Raw genomic sequence first — 16,911 nt, 5'->3', positions numbered from 1 at the left:
CGAAATAGCAGTTTTAAATGTTTAAAAGAAAATACATCGGATCATAACAAACCAACTCAAGTCCTGGAGCAAAATGGCACGTTCAGAGTACGGAAACAGTTGTCAAACGGGTGCTTCTTGATTCGCACGCCCGGTGGCAAGGTCCGACGGCAGGTCGGCGAGGCCGTCCCTCCTGCGGAGCCGGGGTGAGCGTAAGTGGTTTTGTGGCGTCTGCAACAACGGGGATCTGGGATGTGATGGGAGAGGCCTGCGACTTCGGTCGGTGATGGTGTCTCCAGCTGGGCTGCGTCGCCCCCGGTTTATAAGGAAGCAAATGTTAGACGTGGATTGGAGGTTGGTGAACGCAGGCAGTGCGTTCTCCCTCGGCTGGGTTCTTGGGTCGCCGCATCCCTCCCGGAGCCCTGCTTTCCAGCACCTGTCCTAAGGGCTCTTCCGGGCCTGACCTGGAGCTTCTGGGTCACCGTCTGTCGCTGAGTGAAGTCCTCTCCCTGAGACCCCTGGGAGGGTGGCGCCTGGGGGCGGGCGTGGTTGGGTGGTCGAACACGGTGCCGCGGCGGGCAGCTGGGAAACGCGCCCCGAGCCGGCCGGGAGCCGAGGCAGTTCCCACAGCCTGCGCCACGCCGGTGAGGGTGGGTTCCAGTCCTCCGTTTGGGGACCCTGTCCCCCCGCCGACCCCTCTGCCCTTCCCTGGCAGCTTCCAGACTTTCAGCTCGGGAGAGGATGAGCCTGTCTCCGCCAGTGTGGCCAGCACCCCATGGCCTGGCTCCATGATCCTTTTGGACTCTCGGTCCATCCCCTGCACTCCAGGCAGCCCCACTGCCCCCCCCCCCCGCTGCCCCGTGCCCCCAGGAGCTCCAGGACTCGAGCCTCCACCCAGCTGGTCCCCTCCCCGACCTTCCCGGGGTGATGGCCCCTCTTCCCCAGCCCCAGCTCTGGCCAGTACCACACCTCGCTTGCCTCTTCCCCTGCTCTCCACCTCTCCCCCCTGTCTTCCTCCTCTTCTTTCCCTCCGGCTCCCTCTCCCCTCTCTGCCTTCCCTCCTCTGCCCCTCCCCGCTGGCCTCCGCCAGCCATCTCGGCCCCCACGGTGACCTTCCAGGACCTTCTGTGACTCAGGGTCTCAGTTTCCCCTGGACAGAGCAGGATAAGGCCCAGATAGCATCAGTCCTCTGGTGCATTTTGGGGCAGAGTTGGGGGGGGGGGAGCCTGTTGTCCTGACATCAGAGTAAAAAAGCAAGAAGAACAAAAAGCTGAAAATAGCACCTTTATGTAAGAGCCTTCCCGTGGTGATGAGGGGCTGAGATACCAGGGAGTTGGGCTGGAGCGGGTGGTGGAGGCAGTGGGGGGGGGGCTCGTTTTGCTGAGATGACACCTAGGCCACAGTCACCTGGAAGTGTCACCGTTACCAGAATCAGGAGGCCACCTGGCGGGGGTCAGCCCGGGTCATCGCCCTCCATCACGTCATTTTATTTTGGCTGCACAGCTCCCCCAGACCAGGCTCCTGGCATATCCGGGCCCTGACTGGGGCAGCTCAGACAAAAAGAGAGGAAGGGAGGAGAATTTTCTGAACTGTCACTGATTTGGGGAGGAAGGAGATGGGAGGTGGGGGGAGTAGCCAGGCGGGAGGGCGTCCTGGCTCCTGCCTCGTCCTTGCTGTGTGACCTTGGGCAGGTGGCCTTCCCTCTCTGGGCCTCGCAACCTCAGCTGCAGACGGATGAAGGGCCGTCTAGCAGGACCGGTGGAGCCACTGAGTCTAAGCCCTCCGCCGGTCTGTGGCTTGGCTGGGTGCAGGAGGGGGGCCCCCAAGCAGCGGGCGGGGGCGGGCGCAGGAGGAGGAGGCCAGGATGCAGGGCGGGCTCCTGCGTGAGCTCTGACCTTGATCCTCCTCTGGAAGCCCTTTCCTCGTTCCTCGAGCGGTTCTGCTGACGCCTCCCCGGGGCTCTCCGCCTGCTGTCCGCAGCTATTTCAGAGGCTCAGGGAACATGGCTCGGGGCCTCGGGGCTCCTGAGCGTCTGGATCCGGCAGATGGAGCCTGGCGGGGCCGGGCTGCGACCCGTCTGCCGTTTGCTCCACTTGAGGCCTTCCTCCCAGGGCTGGTCTCCGTACCCTCACCTCCCGACTCTCCCTCCCTGCCTCCCGAGCTGGCTCCAGGATGCCCTTCGCCGCCAAGAAGGGCGGAGGCCAGGGGCCAGGGATGGCCCTACCGTCGCGCTTGGGCGAGGGGCGCTCCCGGGGCCCTCTGGCTCCCACGGTGTCAGGGCCCTCTCCGGTTCTGGGGTCAGGGTACTGCGGCCTGGGCTCTGGGGCCACCCCACCTGGGTTAAAAACCTGATCCACGGTAGACTGGCCACGTGGCCTTGGACAGGTCACTTCCTCTCTGAGCTGAAAACCTAAAAGCTGCGAGCCAGGGAGGATTGTGGGGCGTGCCTCACATGCAGAAGCAAGTGAGATCGTAGAAGGGCCCCGTGCCTCGCCCTCCCCGGCCTGTGCTCCACTCGCTGCCGTGCTGCTGAGAAAGCCACACCTGCTCTGGAGGGTGGTCTGGGCCCCGGATCCCTCCCGTCCCTCCCAGGGGCCCCGTTACAACCCCCATCAGTGATCCTGAGCGGAAGTGCACGGGCACGTACTGTGTGCATGGCCCTCTGCGGGTGTTGGGGACACGGTGACCTGCACGTCGTGTATCCCCATGAGCCACAGCTGCCTGATAAATGCTCATTGGCTGAATGAGGGCCCAAGGCTCCAGACGAGCCAGACCAGGGCAGGATCCCACGTCTCTGACGTCAGCTGAGCCCCCAGGGTGCTTGCGGGCTGACTCCGGGGGCAGGTGGCAGCGGCTGAGTGTGGCAGAGGCGCCGCCTGGCCCTCCTGCAGACAGACAGACAGCCGACGGCCTCCCGATCCCCGTCGTGCCTGCTGCAGAGGCCAGGGCTGCCTCCGTGAGCCTCTGCTCACTGACCAGCCCTGCCTCGCCGTCTACCTCCAGGGAGCGCTGGACCCGGCCTGGTTTGGAGGCCGTTTCCTTTCCACTGAAGCGGTCACGTGGGCCGGGGCAGGGTTTTGCAGCCGCTGGGCTTACTGGGGCAGATTTGCCAGGTCCCAAGCTTCTGATACGGCAACAGTCACCTGCTCTCGTGGGTTGTGCCAGGCCCTGTTCTGAGCAAGTCACAAGAGAGGGACGGCCGTCAGCCCACTCTGCGGAGGAGGGAATGGCGCGGGGCACGTCTGTGATTTGCCCCCCTCCCCCCCGCCCCGTGGCTGTGAGCAGCGGAGCCGGGTGTGATCTCACAGACACCAGAAGTGGTGCCACTCCCCCAGTGGGGGGGAGAGCAGCCCCGTCACTCCCCCTCCCGAGGAACCCCTCCCGTCTCTGCATCCAGAAGCATCTTCCCGTGACACGGTGCAGGGAACGGGGTTGGGACGCTGAAGTTTGCACGGATGCCTCAGCTTGTTGGTAAAATGAAGCAGGTGTCTCGGCCTGACGGTACCACCACCCCCCCCGGGGCGTCAAAGGACCAGAAAAAGAGCCCTGGGTGGGAAAGGCTCCGGGCTGGGAGGGCCGAGTGTCTCAGGGGTGGGTTCCCATGGCAGGTGTTCATGATTACATGCCCTTCGCCCGCCCAGGATGATCAAGGAGCATCACTCGAGACGGGGCTGAGTGTGGAGTGACCTGGCAGCCTGTGGCCCAGGGACTCTGGCACCTGGAGCCCCTTCCATCCCTGCCCACTGCTCTACCCTAATTCAGGCCCCACCGTTACGCTCTCCACGATGATCCGCACGGGCTGCCTGGCCTCATTCTCTGGGGCCTCCCGAGTGACAGCCAGAGTGATCGATGAATTCATTCACCATCGATCGATTCACTCGTGGATTCATTTGCTTAGTAAATATTTATCGAGCAGCAGCCATCCGAAACACTGAGGAGGGAGTAGGGACCAGGTGGTCACAAGTCCTGCCTTGGAGGAGGTTTTATCCTAATGGGAGAGACAAACAATAAACAGATCGATAATATAACGTCAGGTGCTGATACATCCTATACAGAAAAACGAAGCAGAGTCAGGGGTTCGGCAGGGGGTGGGGGTGGAGGTGGGGAGGGGTGCTGTTTTAGACAGGGCTGGTTCTGGAAGGCCTCGCTGAGGTCAGAGCTAAGTGACGTGAGGGAGCGAGTCTCTGGGGGCAGGGAGAGAGCAGTGAGTGCAAAGGCCCTGGGGCAGGAACCATCCCATCCTGTTGGAGAAGTAGCAAGAAAGGGCTCGAAGAAGACAGACTTTAGAACTTTCTCCATGGAAGGAAACCCTGGAGGGTTATGCACTGGGGAGGGATATTATCTGATTTATGTTTCAAGGGTTACATCCTGAGGGCTGCTGGGTGATCAGAGTAAGAAGGAGACAAATAAAGCAGGGCAGGAGGGAAGGGTTGTGGTTTTAGGTTGGCGGGGGTTGTCAGGGTAGACTTCTTGGAGGAGGTGGTATCTGGGGAAGGTGTTGAAGGAGGTAAGAACGGAGCGGGCCGTGTGGTAGCTAAGGCGGAGCCCGTTGCAGGCACAGGGAACAGGCCACGTGGGTCAAGGCCCCGACCTGCCGACCTGCCCGCATTGCTCTGCTGTGGCTGGAGAGGAAGTGAGCAAAGGGAATCTTCCCAGAAGACAAACTGGGGCCATGTCGCCATGGCAACCCACTGCCCCGCAGCCTCAGGTCCCAGCAGCTCCATCCACGCCTGAGTCAGGTGGAAGTGCTCGAAGATTCTCTGCCTCCTTCCCGCTTTCTGCGCGCCCTGCCCTCTTTGCCCAGCTCGCCCGCCCGCAGGACTCCACTGTCAGCCACGCTCCCTACTCCAGGAAGCCCTCCTTGACGGCCCCTCCCCATCCGCTTCTGTGCCTGTGTGTCCTCGCTCTGTGCGCAGTCTCCTCCTTGCTTGCCTGTGTCCAACCCACCGCTTGTAGGCTCCTGAAGGCAGGGCTGGGGGCTCCCTCTGGGGCCCCAGGCCCTCCTCGTCAGTCCGGCGTCGAGACTGCTCGACACTGACGGCTGCACTTGAGACGTGAGCCAGGCATTGGCCGCGGGGGCGCTTGTTGCCATCCTGGACTCCCCGGGCCCCCTAGAGGGGCGCTGCCCGGCCTCCCCGGGATGACCCGGAGATTGAGGGGGCGTGAGGCTTCTTCCGGTGAGTTAGAGAAGGAAGCAAGAAATGGGCATGTTTTTGCGAAGTGAGGTTTGTTTAAACCTTCCCGCCCGCCTCACAGTTGAAACCATTCACATTTAAAAAGACAGAGACTTGACCTCTCTTGCGTCCTGCCCTTGTCACCCCTTCCTGGGGCTGCTGCCAGGAGCACCTTTGGGTTTGGGAGCGCCTGGAGCAGGGCACCCGGGGCCCAGCTTCGGGAATCCCCAGTCCAGGTCGGAGCCACCCCACAGCATCGCCAGGGGGTTCAGGGGAGGCCTGGAGAGCCCCAAACAAAAAGCTGATTTCAGAATGACCGGCAGGAAAATTAACACTAATTTTAACGTGTCAGCTTCCCCAGGGTGGGGCGTGTGGGGACAAGCGTGAGCCGCAGGGAGGGAGGATTCTGGAGTCGCGGAGGGCGCAGTGCTTTTTCCCCTCTGCGTTTATATTTGCTCACGTTGCTTTCTTCTCCGTTTCTAGAACACTCTGGACCTGGAGGAAACTGGTGAGGCTGTCCAGGGCAGTACGAACACCCTCCCAGACGTTTCCCTGGTGAGACCCTCTGGCTCTTGCACTGAGTGTTGCCCTCCCCGGGCCTGCCGGAGGCCCTGGCGGCCGGCTCCTCGGGCAGAGCACAGGGGGGCACCGGGGCCCTCAGACCCTGCCCCGGGCCTGGGCACAGGGGCGTCCCTCCGCCTCTCCGGCAGGTCCCAGGACCGCTCTCCGCTCGCTCGGGGGATGCGAGGCGGGGACTCTGGCTGTTTGTTTGCCGAGCTGGTGTTAACTTTGGCTTAGTTATCTGCACGTTGTCCTAATGAGTGTGTGAGCTCCCCGAAGGGGCCGTCTGACCCCACTGGAAATGGAGGCTACCTGTGACCTCGTCCCCTCGGGCCCCTGTGCACACGTCAGCAGCATCACTTGGCGATTTCTGACCCAAATCACTTCTGAATGGCCTGGGCCCCGGAGCCCGCTGCCTGGGCTCAGATCCCACCTCTGCCACTGGCTGCGTGACTTCGGGCGAGTTTCTTAACCTCTCTGTGCCTCCGTTTTCCCCTCTGTAAAATGGGGATAGTACTAGTGTACCTACCCCACGAGTTTGTGGCAAGGGGTACGTGAGTCCATTGAAGTTAAAGCATTTGGGGCAATGCTTGCACTGCCATCGGAGCTCTGCGAGTGCCGGAGGTTGGCCTAGGCAGAGGGGAGAGAGCAGTGACCCATGTACCCATAGCCGCCCCTCACCATGCACCTGCTGGATGGCAGGCACCTGTGAACACGTGACACGTGTGCTTCCTCACGTCCCCACACCTCCGCTGGGCAGGCGCGCGTTTCCCCGCGGCCCAGAGCAGCGCTCCGAGAGGGGCTGTGCCTTGCCCGGGACCGCGCAGCCCTCGAGCCCAGGGGACTGTCCCCGCCTATCCGTCCTCCCTCCCTCTAATCCCGCACATCTCCAATCTCTAGCAGCCATGATAATCTTCTAAAAAGAAAAGCCAAGGAGATGCCCCTGTTGTTGTTGTTTTTCCATTCTCCGCATCCACCTCTAATTGAGTCTCGTTCCCCGTGACAAGCCCTGGCTGATGCCAAGAGCTTCAGGTCCCAAAGGTAACGATGCCATCCCCAGAGACGCCCGCCAAGATCCCGACGCTTATCAGCTGCCGAGGTGGGGGGGAGAAGTTTTCCACTGGGGTGTTGCATTATTCAGAGCGGCGTGGCCGGTTGCTGACAGAGCAGGCCGGAGTTCCAGCGGGGCCCTCGCCTCGGCCCGCGCCATGGGCTCTGACTCCTTCTACTCCTGTTGGGTCTCTTGGCAGGATGATGTCAAAGCCGGCTCCGGCTCCGAGGGGCTGCCCGGCTGCAAGCCGCCGCCTCCCCCGCCGCCCCTGGCCCAAGGCCACGGCCGCCCGCCCACCCAGCGGAGGAAGCCAGCGCAAGAGGACGTCCAGCCCCCTTCGTCCGCGTCCTCCCACTCGGGCATCGTCTTCTCGGCCCCGAGGACCCACAGCCCACTGGCGGGCACCGCACCGGCCCCAGGCGCCCCGGCAGCCCCAGACCCGCCCTCCTCCCCCGTCTATGCCTCTGTGTCCCCCGCCAACCCCGGCTCCAAGAGGCCGCTGGACGCCCACCTGGCCCTGGTCAACCAGCACCCCATCGGCCCCTTCCCGCGTGTCCGGTCACCCCCGCACCTGAAGAGCCCCCCTGTAGAGGCCACGCCGGCGGGGGGCTGCCTCCCGCCGCCCTCCCCCTTGGGCCGGCCGGATGTGACGGGCACGAACCAGCACTTTGTCATGGTGGAGGTGCACCGGCCCGACAGCGAGCCCGACGTGAACGAAGTGAGGGCGCTGCCGCAGACGCGCGGTGAGTACCCCCCCCACGGGCTGGGCTGCGGGGCACCTGCCGAGAGGGCCGGGGTCGGGGGGGCTCCCAGCAGCTCTGGGGTGGTCTGTCCGTCGGCACAAAGTGGGAGCCAGTGTGCGCCCCGCATGCTGTAGCACAGGTGTTCCCTGCTCGTGGCCTGGGGGGCATCAGAGCGCCCTGGGGACGGGTCCTGAGCCCCAGCGCTGCCGCTGAAAAACCGGGTGACCACGGACAAGCCGTGGGATGGAGATTCGGTGACAGCCCCGCCGGGCCGCTGGGAGGCTTGGGCTCCTCTCTCCAGCGCCCCCAGTCCTGGCCACCCTGCAGTCCCCGACAGTCTCCCCAGGGAGAGCAGCCCCCGTGAGGGCAGGGGTGACCTCTGTGACCTCTGTCCCCGGGGCCTGGCACAAGGCAAGTGCTGGGGGAAAGGCCTGTGTTGAAATGACTGTCTCCGGACCCCTGGGAGTCTCCAGATCCGGGGGGCTGCAGGGTCAGCGTGCAGGCTCGACCTCACAGACCCCTGGGACGAGGCTGCGGCCCCAGAGTTTGCAGAGAGCGTCCGGCTGAGGAGGTGGACGGCAGTGTAAAGCTGGCTTTCGGCTCCCAGGAAGCCTGGAACCTTGGTGGGCTCTAGATCTCCTCCCTCCCCTTAGCAAGCTGGGTGCAGTTTGCTGGACCCTGCTGCCATCTTGTGGCTAGAGGGCTACAGAGGGCCCGCGTGGCCAGGGAAGGTGGCAGGCCAGGTCAGGGGGCTGCGGACTGAGCGCCTGCTGCGGACTGAGCGCCTGCTGTGTGCCGGACAGCGGGCAGGCTGGGGTGCTGAGTGCAGGGCAGGCTGGGAGCTCGGTGAGGGAGGGCAGGTAGGGGGACAGCAGGCAGGATGTGGTGAGGGAGACCCGAGGCGCCACCTGCCATCGAGCTGTCTGTTGTGCAGGGCTTCCTGTGTGCCAGATTCGGTTCTAGGGGCCCCTGCCTGTATTAGCAGCTCCTCTAACCCTCCCAGCAGCAGCCTTGCAGGGCCGGACCGTTATCCCCATTTTACAGAGGAAAAAGCTGAGACACAGAACGTAGCAACCTCGGAGCAAAGTGTCTAGCGCCAAGTCTGCTGTCCTGCAGGCTTCACCGTACACGTCGTATCTAATTAGTTTGGGTGATGATGCTGCTAGACGGGCGGCGGCGTGGAACAGCGCCAGGGAGGCTCAGAGAAGCCACGTAACTCACCCGGGGTCACTCGGGCTGGTCAGAGGGGAGTCAGGCCTGACCCGCTGGACTCTAGAGTGTCTCAGACTCAGGGGTCAAGCCATCACGCATGCGGCAAAGCAGCTCGGGTATGTGCCCACTGCTCAGCTCAGGCCACTTGGTTCGTGGAGGGTACAGACCAGGTGTGGCAAAGCTTCCTTTGTCTTATTGAGAAGCCAGAGATTTAGTTTTTGTGCAAAATATTCTAACATCCATGTGTTCATCCATCATTACAATTTGACAGCATTGTGCGAGTTTAAAAATAATGATAATAATAATAATGATAATGACCCACATCTGTGGGCTGGATTGGCCTCCTGACCTTCGTGTTCATCATTACGCCACGGGCTGAGGACTGAGGGGGTCAGAGCAGAAGTCCTGGCGGCCGTGGGGCCAGGCCCAGCTGGAAGGACAGCTGTAGTCGTGGAGAGTCTCCCTGGATTCCTCCCTAGTCCATGCCTGGGGAATCCCCACAGCATCCCAGCTCTATCACCTCCTCCAGGAAGCCCTCCTCCACCCCACCTGTATAAACCACCACTCTCCTCCCGTTTCCCACCCCCAGCAGCCTCCACACTGTCCCAGCTCTCGGACAGTGGGCAGACCCTGAGCGAGGACAGCGGTGTGGACGCCGGTGAGGCAGAGGCCAGCGCCCCGGGCCGAGGCAGACAGATCGCCTCCACCAAGAGCAGGTGTAGCAAGGAGCCACCTCGGAACGAGAGGACTGCAGAGGGGGCCACCAAACCGGTGAGCGAGGAGGAGGGGATACAGAGGACCGAGGGGAAAGCAGGCCCCAGAGGGGAACAGGAGGTCCCCGACCAGGGTTCAGCTTGACCACCACGGAGAAGAAGTGAGCCCCCATCACCAGAGAGATGTGGGTACCGGAGCGAACACTGTATCAGGAGTCTGGGGGGCCCAGTTTAGGTCTTGAGGGCCTTTCAGCTCGGCTCTGAGCGGGTGTCCTGGCTAAGGGAGTCAGGCCCGGGTCCGAGTCCTAGCGCCACCCCCAGGCAGCCTGGGGCAGGCCCTTAACCTCCTGAACCTCGGGGTTTGTAGCAGAGAGCTGCTAACACTAGTTCCTAGCCTAGTGCTAGCATACTGGCGGCTCCCAGCACTGGGGGTCTGGGCCCTTGTGACCCCGGGGGTGGGGTGCATGTCATGGCCAGGCCACCCCTCCCACCCAGCCAGGCCTGAACACTGACCAGGCCTCAGGCACTGGTCTCCTTGCTCACACCTGCAGCCTGGCCTCCTGGAGCCCACGTCCACCGTGGTCCGTGTGAAGAAAAGTGCAGCCACCCTGGGCATTGCCATCGAGGGTGGCGCCAACACCCGCCAGCCCCTGCCTCGGATCGTCACGATTCAGGTACCCCTCCACAGGCCCCGCTTGACAGGTCTGTCCCTACCCCCGAGGGCCGTTCCCTCTCCATCTCCGGGGTGACCTGGCACCCGCGGGCAGAGCCAGGCCCTTTGCCCCTCACTGAGCCTGTTTTCCTAATCAGGGCAGTGGACACCCAGATTGCAGGCTGCTTGGCGGTGCCGGGCCTCACCCGGTGGGTGTCTGAGGCCGCCCAGCCTTGCCCCCAGCTGCCTCACGCACCCCGGCCCTGTGTCTCGCCCCTGCAGCGAGGCGGTTCGGCCCACAACTGTGGGCAGCTCAAGGTGGGCCACGTGATCCTGGAAGTGAACGGGCTGACGCTCCGGGGCAAGGAGCATCGGGAGGCGGCCCGCATCATTGCAGAGGCCTTCAAGACCAAGGAGAGAGACTACATCGACTTTCTGGTCACGGAGTTCAACGTGATGCTCTAGAGGCTGAGGCCTGGAGGCCCCCCACTGCTGCCCAGTCCCTGGCCCCGGTCCCTCCTCCCTCCCAGCACTATAAGCTCCTCAAGGGCCGGGGCTGCGTAGCCAGGGTAGCAGGAAGACATCCCCCCCACTCTTTCCTGGCACACCGGCCCAGAACCAGGAGAAGAAAGCCGGGTGAGGCACACAGAAGGTCAGGCTGGAGTCCGGTGCCATGCCCGGGGTACGCAGTAGGCGCTCAGTACAAGCATGGGTGTCGGGAAGGAGAGAAGGTCCACCGGAGGCCTGCCAGGGCCCGTTACCTGGGTTGGGGAGGGGGCACTGTGTCCCCCTCCCCCGCCAGCTAGGACCTGGCCCATCCTCAGGTTATCTGAGCCTTTATCTGGAGTGAGGTCACATGAGAATTCGAGGACACAGCCCCCAGCCAGGGGGGCATCTTGCAGGACCTTTAGTGCCACAAATAAGCATCAAGCAACTCCCCCCTCCATTCTCACCTCCTCTCCTCCTGGCTCCTTATCCCCCTATAGTATTTATTATTTATTTCCCTCTCCTCACCCCTGGGGACCCCAAGACCCCAGGTTCCCAGCCCTGCCCCCAGCCTATCCCAGAGGCCTTGCAGGTGACCAGCGATGTCAGCGTATTTATATACAGAGCTTATGACTTTAATTTTTCAATAAAGAAATCTGAACAAGGTTGATGCCCAGTGTGCTGTGTGGCCTGCCTTTGGGGCTGGGGTTTCTGATTGCTCAACCAAAGAGGGGTGGGTCGGTCAGATGCTAGGCGCTCAGAGCAACACCTAGCAGCAGCAGCAGCAGCGGCAGCGGCCTTTCCCCCTGCCCCCAGGGCTCAAGGAGGGATGCACAGTGGGGGCGCAGGGGCACCCGAGCCATGCCCACATCCTGCGGCACCCTTCTTGGTTATTCACAGAAAATACCTTTAAGTGAAAGCACACAGGAGGGGCCCCTGGGTGGCTCAGTGGCTGAGCACCTGCCTTTGGCTCAGAGTGTGGTTCCCGGGGTCCTGGGATCGAGTCCCACATTGGGCTCCCCGCAGGGAGCCTGCTTCTGCCTCTGCCTGTGTCTTTGCCTCTCTTTGTGTCTCTCATGAATAAATAAATAAAATATCTTTTAAAAATAAATAAACTAAAGCACACAAGTGTGTTATGGGGCGGAATGCACAATGTGCACGGATGTTTTAAGGCACGGGGAGGTGGCCTGCCTTAGGGTGGAACCCAGACGCTGACTCTGTGGTGAGGATTTGTGTGCAGGTGATTCATTGATGCCACGCCCCCTTCCTCCTGCCCCGGGAGCCCGGTAAGGGAGTGGAGAAATCTGGAGGGGAAAAAGGAGGAAGCCAAGAAGGGTGGGATTGGTGGCTGCAGTCTGATTCCGCAGGGGTCTCTGGAGTACAGGTTGGGCCAGAGTTGTCCCCAAGGGGGCGGGGCTTTCATGGTGTCAGTCTTTGGATAGATAAGGTCTGGGGAGGGGAAGGTGGGGGAGAGGCATACATTCGGTGGCGTCACATTCCCATTCTTCCCATTCTTGACCTGTGCAGTTCAGGCGCCAAGGGCGGGGTGTTAGAAGCAGAAACACAAGGGCAGGGAAGGGAGGGGGCGGGAAACGATGGGTTACACGGCCCCAGTGCCTATTCCCTTCAACCTCGGGGTTTCTCTGAGACAGAGGACTTGGAGAGGGCCTGCTTTGTCCAGCCCTGTGTTCAGAGGTCAGTCAGAGGTGGGTCAGGGGCAGTTTGGTTCCATACACCAGCAGCAGATCTTGCTCTTAGCTGCTCCCCCTTCCCAGCCCAAGGAGACCGCCCGAGGCCAGAGCCCTGGATTCCACGTGACCTCTGAAGCAGCCAGCATCCCAGAAGCCCCAGTCCCTCCTGGGGGACTCATTATGCTCCTCCCCAGTCCTAATACCTGTGCAGGGAGTAACTTCCACCTGGAGGCAGATCCCAGATCTGCTGGCATCAGATGCCAAATCCTGCATGACCATGGGTCAGTGATCTCACCTTTCTAGGCCCAAATTCCCCCATCTGGAAAAGGGGTGTGGTAGGCCGAATAATGACCTCAAAGATATCCAGGTTCCTGGACTATATGGATGTTCCTTTCTGTCATGAAGGGACTTTGCATATGGGATTAAGGCATTTAGATGGGGAGGTTGAGCTGGCTTTTCTGGGCGGGCCCCATGGAATCGCAAGGGTCCTTGTAAGAGGGAAGCAGAGGGAGACCTGCCGCAGAGGAGGAAACGGTGCTGTGGATGAGGAAGTAGAGGTTGGGATGTGCCCTGGGGATGGAGGGAGGGACCACCAGCCCAGGAATACAGGCAGCCAGTAGGTGCTGAAAGAGTCAGGGAAAGAGGTTTTCCTCTCAGAGCCGACAGCAGGAGCCTCCCCCGCTGACACCTTGAGGATGGCCCCGTGAGACAGACTTTGGTCTTCTGACCTCTCTTTGTAAGAGAACAAATTAGGGCTGTTTGAAGCCATGACGTGGTGATAATCTGTTACAACAACCCCAGGAAACCAGTGCAGTGGGGATACTGCTACGTGCCTCTGATAGAGGCCAGGTGCTGTGCGTGGGCCCCAGCACCTGGCTCAGGCAGGCTTGGACTCAGCCCTGGATGACATCTGGACATCATCACTGTCCGGATGATGGCGGCAGTGAACCAAGGGCCTTCTGGCCTTAGAAACGCCACTCCCTTTGCATGAAAGTCCTCATGCACCTTGCTCTGAACCAAGAGATTTTCATCTATCACCAGCCCAGGGTGATTTTCAGGCCAGCCGCTGACCTGCTCTGTGAGCTCTGGGCAGGTTGTGACCTGGTGACGTCCTGTGCTTTGAACCAGCCATCTCTCCACTGGGTTGGTCCAACGCTGGGAGACAAGGAAGCTCCCAGCAGCTGCTGCCCACTGCCCCAAGTTTGAAATCTGGAAAAGTAGGACAAGAATGAGTTTCTGGAACTGTCATTTCTAGAATTCTTGGGCCTGACTCCGGGGCTGTGGCCCATTGGGTGTTAGGGTCCCCCACCCAGGGAAATTTTAAACCATTTTTTTTTAAAGTTCTTTTGCCAGTGGGCTTAGAAAGGTCAAGGTTCTTGCCCAAAGTTGCATAAGCTGGTGGATGGTAGAGGCCAAATTTGGACCCATGGCTGCTTGGAGTCCACATTACAAAGTCAAGCACAAGCATGTATCCTGCTGTCTTCTGAAGGGACCCAATACCCTGGCTTAAGGCAACTTTGAATAATGGAGGACGGAGGGGTCAGAGGTCCACCCTGGTCGGATGTACCCAGGGGCCCTCACATCTTTGTTCATGATGCCAGAATTTGGGCAGGGGGTGGTGTGGGGCCGGTGCTGCTGGAGAATCCCCGGGTCTGCTGCTGGATGAAGAAGCCAGGAAGGGGGTGAGGTTTTGGCCTGAGCCAGGGCCTGCCCAAGCTAGTGCCGAGGTGGCCTTCAACTTACCTGGAGCTCCCTCTGCTTGGGAGAAAGCAGGGTGAGGGATAGAATAGCCCGATGGGAGGAGTACAAGGATAGAGAACAAGACACCGCTCAAGGGGTCCACACTTCAGAGTCTGACATCTGGAATCAAATTCCACTTCTACTATTTCCTGGCTGTGTGAGCTGGGAAAAGTTAACCTCTCTGAGCCTCAGTTTCACCATCTTTATTTATTTATTTTTATTTTTATTTTCTTCTTTTTTTTTTCTTCACCATCTTTAAATGGAGAGCATCGCCTTCGTCTGGCTTGTGGGTTATTATAAGGATTCGCTAAAATGTTTGCCACTGGCACAGAGTATGCTTTGAACAGAAGCAGCTGCTGTGATTATTACTGGGAGCAGGTAGGGAGCCTCAAATCCCTAGGGAAACGGGGAGAGCTTTTTAGAGAATTAGCTGCAACATAGCTGGATGCAGTGGTTGGATGCATTCCCCCCCCACCCCCACAGCAAAAGTCTCCGTCTTGGGCCCCATCAGCCCCCTTGTGAAATAGGGTTGGTGGAGGAGCTCTCTAAGCGAGTGCCACTGGTTTCTTTCCTCTGGGCTCCGCGCTTTGCTCATCCCCTGGTGAGGCTGACCTTAGGGATCCCATTTACCTGGAGTTCAGTGGCAGAACTGGGGCGGGAGCCGAGGTCACTGTGACACTTTACACCCCTTCCAGGCCAGCTCTCGGTGGACAGCGGATTGTTTCTGTCCTGGGCACGTTTTTGTCCGTCTGGAGACCTGGGTTTTCCTGTTTGCTCATGGTGGTTTGGACGAGAACCTACCTGGAAGGTGATGCCCAGGGCCACCCATCTCAGGGGAGAGGAGGGAGCATGGGAGGAGCTTACAACAGTTCTTGACACAGACAGAAGAGCTCAAGAAAAGTTTATTATTAAGATTCTCATTATGGGACGCCTGGGTGGCTCTGCAGTTGAGCGCCTGCCTTCGGCTCAGGTCATGATCCCGGGGGGTGCAGGGATAGAGTCCCGCATTGGGGAGCCTGCTTCTCCCTCTGCCTGTGTCTCTCTGCCTCTCTCTCTCTCTCTCTTTCATGAATGAATCAATAAAATTTTTAAAAAAGGTGGGGGGGCAGCCCGGGTGGCTCAGCGGTTTAGGCCTGCCTTTAGCCCAGGGCGTGACCCTGGAGACCCGGGATCGAGTCCCACATCAGGCTCCCTGCCTGTGTCCCTGCCTCTCTCTCTGTCTCTCATGCCTAAGTAAATAAAATCTTAAAAAAAAAAAAAAACCTGGGGCGCCTGGAGCATCTGCCTTTGGCTCAGGACGTGATCCCAGGTTTCTGGGATCAAGTCCCACATCAGGCTCCCCGCAGGGAGCCTGCTTGTCCCTCTGCCTGTGTCTCTGCCTCTCTCTCCGTGTCTCTCATGAATAAATAAAATCTTAAAAAAATAAAAATAAAAAATAAATTAAAAAAAGATTCTTGTTACTGCTCTGAAGCAGTCCGTGGGGGCTGCGAAAGCTGCGGTTGCTGCGACCCTGCACACGCGCTCCCGGAGCCCCGCGAATTCCCAGCTGGGAGCGCTGGAGCGCGGGGGGCGGAGTCCCAGCGCCGAGGGGCGGAGCCCAGCGCCGAGGGGGCGGAGTCCCAGCGCCGAGGGGGCGGAGTCCCAGCTCCGGGGGGCGGAGTCCCAGCTCCGGGGGGCGGGCCGCAGGAGGCCGCCTCGCCGCGATTGGCGGAGCCGCCCGAGGCCCCGCCTCCCGGGCCCGCCCCGCCCGTCACAGGCCGCCCCGGGGATTCAGCCCAGTGGCCGCCCCGCCCCGCGCGGGGATTGGCGGCCTTTGTTTGCCGCTCAAGTCCAGGAAACCCGCGGCGGCAGGTGAGGCGCGGGGGGGCGCTGCGGCGGGGCCGGGGCGGGCGGCGGCCCCTCGCCCGCCCTCAGTTTCCCGGTCGGGGGAATGGGGAGGGCGGCGGACGGCGCCCTGGGGCTGCGATCCCGGGGGCCGCGCCGCTTTCGGCCGCTCCCACGTGGGAAGCCCCGGCGCCCGGGAGCAGTCGGGGCGCGGCCCCCGGAGTGGGCGGGGGCGCCGGGCGGGCGCGGGGTCCGGTCCTCCCCCCGCCGGCTGCGTCCCCCCGGGCTCCGCTCGGCCTCAGTCTCCACCTCCGCACAATGGGGGCGTTGGCTTTCTCTCTCTCTCCAGCTGCGGCTGGGAGGGGAGGGGTCCCCGGGGAGCCCGGGGCTGGTCCTCGGCGGGGCCTCGGGCTGTGTTTGGGTTGCGGGTGTGGCCGGGTAGCTTGGTTACCCGGGAGGTGGGACTAACCAGTCCGGGATTTGTGCGAGGTCCGTTCACCCGGCAACTGCCCGCGTAGCCTGACGACTCGGAGCCGCGCACCCTCCCCGGACGCCTAACGCGAGTTTCTTTTCCTCTTTTTTGGCGGAGGGGGCGGGGGGAGGGCAAGGGCCCGCACGGGGGTGGGCAGCGCTGACGGGGCTGCGAGCTGGAACGGACTGAGAAATGGGGCCAGGCTGTCCGGGTGCACAGATGGGGAGACTGAGGCCCGCCCGGAGAAGGGGCGCGCAGCGGGGTGGCGCGGCTGCGCGGGGAGGCCCTTCCCTGCCCCTCGCCGCGGCTTTTGTGGGAAGACCCTGCGGGCTGGAGAGGATCCTTACCTGCGGCTCAGAGCTCCCAGCCATCAAGCTGCGAAGGAAAGAGGCGGACGGCAAACCCGGGCGGTTGCACAGAGAACTCAGGTTGCAGAGAAAAGAGACATTGTTTCTGTCCTTTAGAACTGAAGAGCCTGGAAACCGAAGCCTCAGGGCTGAGGTTAGACACCTGCAGGGACTAACCGAGACCCCCTTTTTTTTTTCTTTTTTCCTTCCCCAGGCGCCGCCTCTGGCCTCTGGAGTTGGTGGGTTTTACTGGCTGGTGGTTTTGC

The 16,911-nt window shown here is 61.4% G+C and overlaps 3 protein-coding genes across 8 annotated transcripts in view; 2 read left to right on the top strand and 1 right to left on the bottom strand.

The window, feature by feature from the left end:
- WHRN (whirlin) overlaps positions 1 to 11,241 on the top strand; it is an 81,851-nt gene extending 70,610 nt beyond the window's left edge. For 2 of the 4 annotated variants that reach the window (XM_025432316.3, XM_025432314.3), the window contains 5 exons: positions 5,637 to 5,708; positions 6,965 to 7,508; positions 9,313 to 9,491; positions 9,985 to 10,107; positions 10,368 to 11,241. In XM_025432316.3, the coding sequence (XP_025288101.3) occupies positions 5,637 to 5,708; positions 6,965 to 7,508; positions 9,313 to 9,491; positions 9,985 to 10,107; positions 10,368 to 10,550 (1,101 nt within the window). In that variant the 3' untranslated portion in view covers positions 10,551 to 11,241. Of the gene's footprint in view, positions 1 to 5,636; positions 5,709 to 6,964; positions 7,509 to 9,309; positions 9,492 to 9,984; positions 10,108 to 10,367 lie in introns of all 4 variants that reach the window. The other 2 variants (XM_025432315.3, XM_025432313.3) reach the window with 1 other exon arrangement.
- Positions 1 to 16,911, bottom strand: part of ATP6V1G1 (ATPase H+ transporting V1 subunit G1) — a 247,032-nt gene that overhangs the window by 131,319 nt on the left and 98,802 nt on the right. Inside the window, exon 1 of one of the 3 annotated variants that reach the window (XM_025432327.3) lies at positions 10,437 to 10,444. The exons of the other annotated variants lie outside the window; for them this stretch is intronic. The gene's annotated coding sequence lies outside the window, so the exon portion shown is untranslated. Of the gene's footprint in view, positions 1 to 10,436; positions 10,445 to 16,911 lie in introns of those variants that run through there. 3 annotated transcript variants of the gene reach the window in all.
- The window catches only part of AKNA (AT-hook transcription factor), a 50,722-nt gene continuing 49,552 nt past the window's right edge, over positions 15,742 to 16,911 (top strand). The window contains exon 1 of the mRNA XM_025432235.3: positions 15,742 to 15,853. The gene's annotated coding sequence lies outside the window, so the exon portion shown is untranslated. The remainder of the gene's footprint in view (positions 15,854 to 16,911) is intronic.

This window comes from Canis lupus, chromosome 11 (assembly GCF_003254725.2).
Source record: "Canis lupus dingo isolate Sandy chromosome 11, ASM325472v2, whole genome shotgun sequence".
NCBI lineage: Eukaryota > Metazoa > Chordata > Mammalia > Carnivora > Canidae > Canis > Canis lupus.
The sequence above is the reverse complement of the archived record's forward strand: the minus strand, read 5'-3'. Positions and strand labels throughout refer to the sequence as shown.